The sequence below is a fragment of the Gigantopelta aegis genome, chromosome 12 (assembly GCF_016097555.1).
Source record: "Gigantopelta aegis isolate Gae_Host chromosome 12, Gae_host_genome, whole genome shotgun sequence".
NCBI lineage: Eukaryota > Metazoa > Mollusca > Gastropoda > Neomphalida > Peltospiridae > Gigantopelta > Gigantopelta aegis.
Window position 1 is genome coordinate 1,227,327 of NC_054710.1, and position 2,500 is coordinate 1,229,826.

At 45.0% G+C, this 2,500-nt stretch overlaps 1 protein-coding gene across 1 annotated transcript in view; it reads right to left on the reverse strand.

Moving 5' to 3' along the window:
* Positions 1–1,308: 1,308 nt before the first annotated feature.
* LOC121386545 (ras-related protein Rab-8A-like) overlaps positions 1,309–2,500 on the reverse strand; it is a 14,373-nt gene continuing 13,181 nt past the window's right edge. Inside the window, exon 7 of the mRNA XM_041517483.1 lies at positions 1,309–2,348. Within this exon, the coding sequence (XP_041373417.1) occupies positions 2,178–2,348 (171 nt within the window). The 3' untranslated portion in view covers positions 1,309–2,177. The remainder of the gene's footprint in view (positions 2,349–2,500) is intronic.

Here is a 2,500-nt window from a genome sequence, read left to right on the forward strand (position 1 = left end):
TGGGAGTGGGGAGAGCGGGGTTTTAGGTCTGTAGAAACTGGAGGTGGGGAGAGCTGGGTTTTAGGTCTAGGAACTGGAGGGGGGAGTGGGGAGAGATTGGTTTTAGGTCTGTAGGAACTGGAGGTGGGGAGAGATGGGTTTTAGGTCTAGGAACTGGAGGGGGGAGTGGGGAGAGATTGGTTTTAGGTTTGTAGGAACTGGAGGTGGGGAGAGATGGGTTTCAGGTCTGTAGGAACTGGAGGTGGGGGGATTGGGGAGAGATGGGTTTTAGGTCTGGGAGTGGGGAGAGATGGGTTTTAGGTTTGTAGAAACTATAGGGGGGTGGGAGTGGGGAGAGATGGGTTTTAGGTTTGTAGGAACTGGAGGTGGGGAGAGATGGGTTTTAGGTCTGGAAATGGGGGAGTGGGGAGAGATGGGTTTTAGGTTTGTAGAAACGAGATAGGGGTGGGAGTGGGGAGAGTTTGGTTTTAGGTTTGTAGGAACTGGAGGTGGATGGAGGTGTGCTCATACCTTTAGAACGAAAGTGTTGGTTTTTTGTTTGTAGTTTTTCTACTCTATATAAATAAAGATAAATACCTGGCTTGTGCCGCCTCTCACTAGAGGTTGTGCACCGAATGTCCCCCCCCCCCCCACCCCGCCCCCTCACAGTTTTAACTGATTATGAATAGAAGGGATGTGTGCTACAGGAAATGTAAAATAAAAGAAAGAAAAATAAGTCTGATGTAACAAGATAATGAAGATTTTGTCTTTTTCAGTGTAATAGTTAAACCCTGTTTACCTGTTTATATATCCCCTTTCAACAGGTCTTCCCTCCCCCACCTCTCTCCCAATCCTCTCTCTCTCTCTCGGGGCTCTTCATCTCTCCCTCCTCTCTCTCAGCCTCTCTCTCTCTCTCTCTCTCTCTCTCTCTCTCTCTCTCTCTCTCTCTCATCTTATCCCAGTAGTAAAGCGTGCGGTCGGTTTGGGATCGATCCCCGTCGATGGGCCCATTCGGCTATTTCTCGCTCCAGCCAGTGCCGTGGTATGTGCTATCCTGTCTATGGGATGGTGCATATAAAAAAAAGACCCTTTGCTGCTAATCGAAAAAAAGTAGTCGGTGAAATGACAGCAGGTTTCCTCTCTCAATATCTGTGTGGTCCTTAACCATATGTCCGATGCCATATAACCGTAAATAAAATGTGTTGAGTGCATCGTTAAATAAACCATTTCCTTCCTTCCTCTCTCCATCCTCCTCATATAGTATTTGGGGGTGCCAAGGACATGATAAACACTGCAGTTAAACAAAAATAAAAACAGCAGAAACATTCATAAAAGATCAAAATAAATATATATTAAGTGATGATCTACAAACGGCTCTGGTCTACACACTAAGAAATGTTTTCTATATTTAGCACCACGCGATCGACATTTATTAATATATTGGTCCATCCATTGCAGTTTCGATTATCAGGCACACATTTCGTCGTCCTGCTGTACCCAACGATCAACATATATATTAATCTATTAGTCCATCCATTGCAGTCTCGATTATCAGGCATACATTTCGTCGTCCTGCTGTACACACCGATCAACATATATATTAATCTATTAGTCCATCCATTGCAGTCTCGATTATCAGGCACACATTTCATCCTGCTGGATCCTACAATTCGGCCATTCAGTGAAAATCTGTATCTTTAAAAACCGGCCTTGGTGGTACAGTGGTTAAGTCATCAGACTACAGGCCTGTAAGTACAGGGTTCGCAGCCCGGTACCGGCTCAGTGGGTAGGCCACTACGATCTCTTCTCTCTCGCTAACAAGTAACCAACTGACCCATTTTCCTGGGCAGATAGCTGAGGTGTGTGCCCAGGACAATGTGCTTGAACCTTAATTGTATATATGCACGAAAATAAATTGAAATAAAATGTTTCTTTAAAATAATGTTTATACAATACGCGTGCAGCAAGGTGGATCCGGAGTTCAGATTTAAGCACAGAATAGTCGTAATGGATGAGCGATAGTTTGTCTGTCTGGCTCTCTTAGAGTCGGAGTACTCGAACTAGGTTTTTCCGGTATCTAAAACATCCACATAATAGACCAGTTACATCGTACTATTATTTTGTTTTTGAAATCATGTTTGTACCAAATAGCACAGAATATTCGTAATGGATGACAGGATTCAGTCACCGTTTGGCCGCTATCTAAAACATCCACATAGTAGGCGGCCATGTTCTGTGCTCTTGTGTTTTCTGTTCCTGCATTTGAACAGGTCTTTGGTTGGCCATCGATGTGTAGGTGGCGGATCACGTGTTTCCGGTGGTGTGGTGGCGTCAGAGTGCCGGATCATGTACGGGTGGTAGGACCTCATCTGAAAGTGTATGTAAACGTGACGTCATAACGGTGTTGATACACCACGGGGCAAATATACAGCAGTTTGACGCTTCAACACGAGGGGCGTGATAGAAACGGTGACGAGTGAAACCAGCACGGATCTAGTGGACAACATTTCGCGCTTCCTCT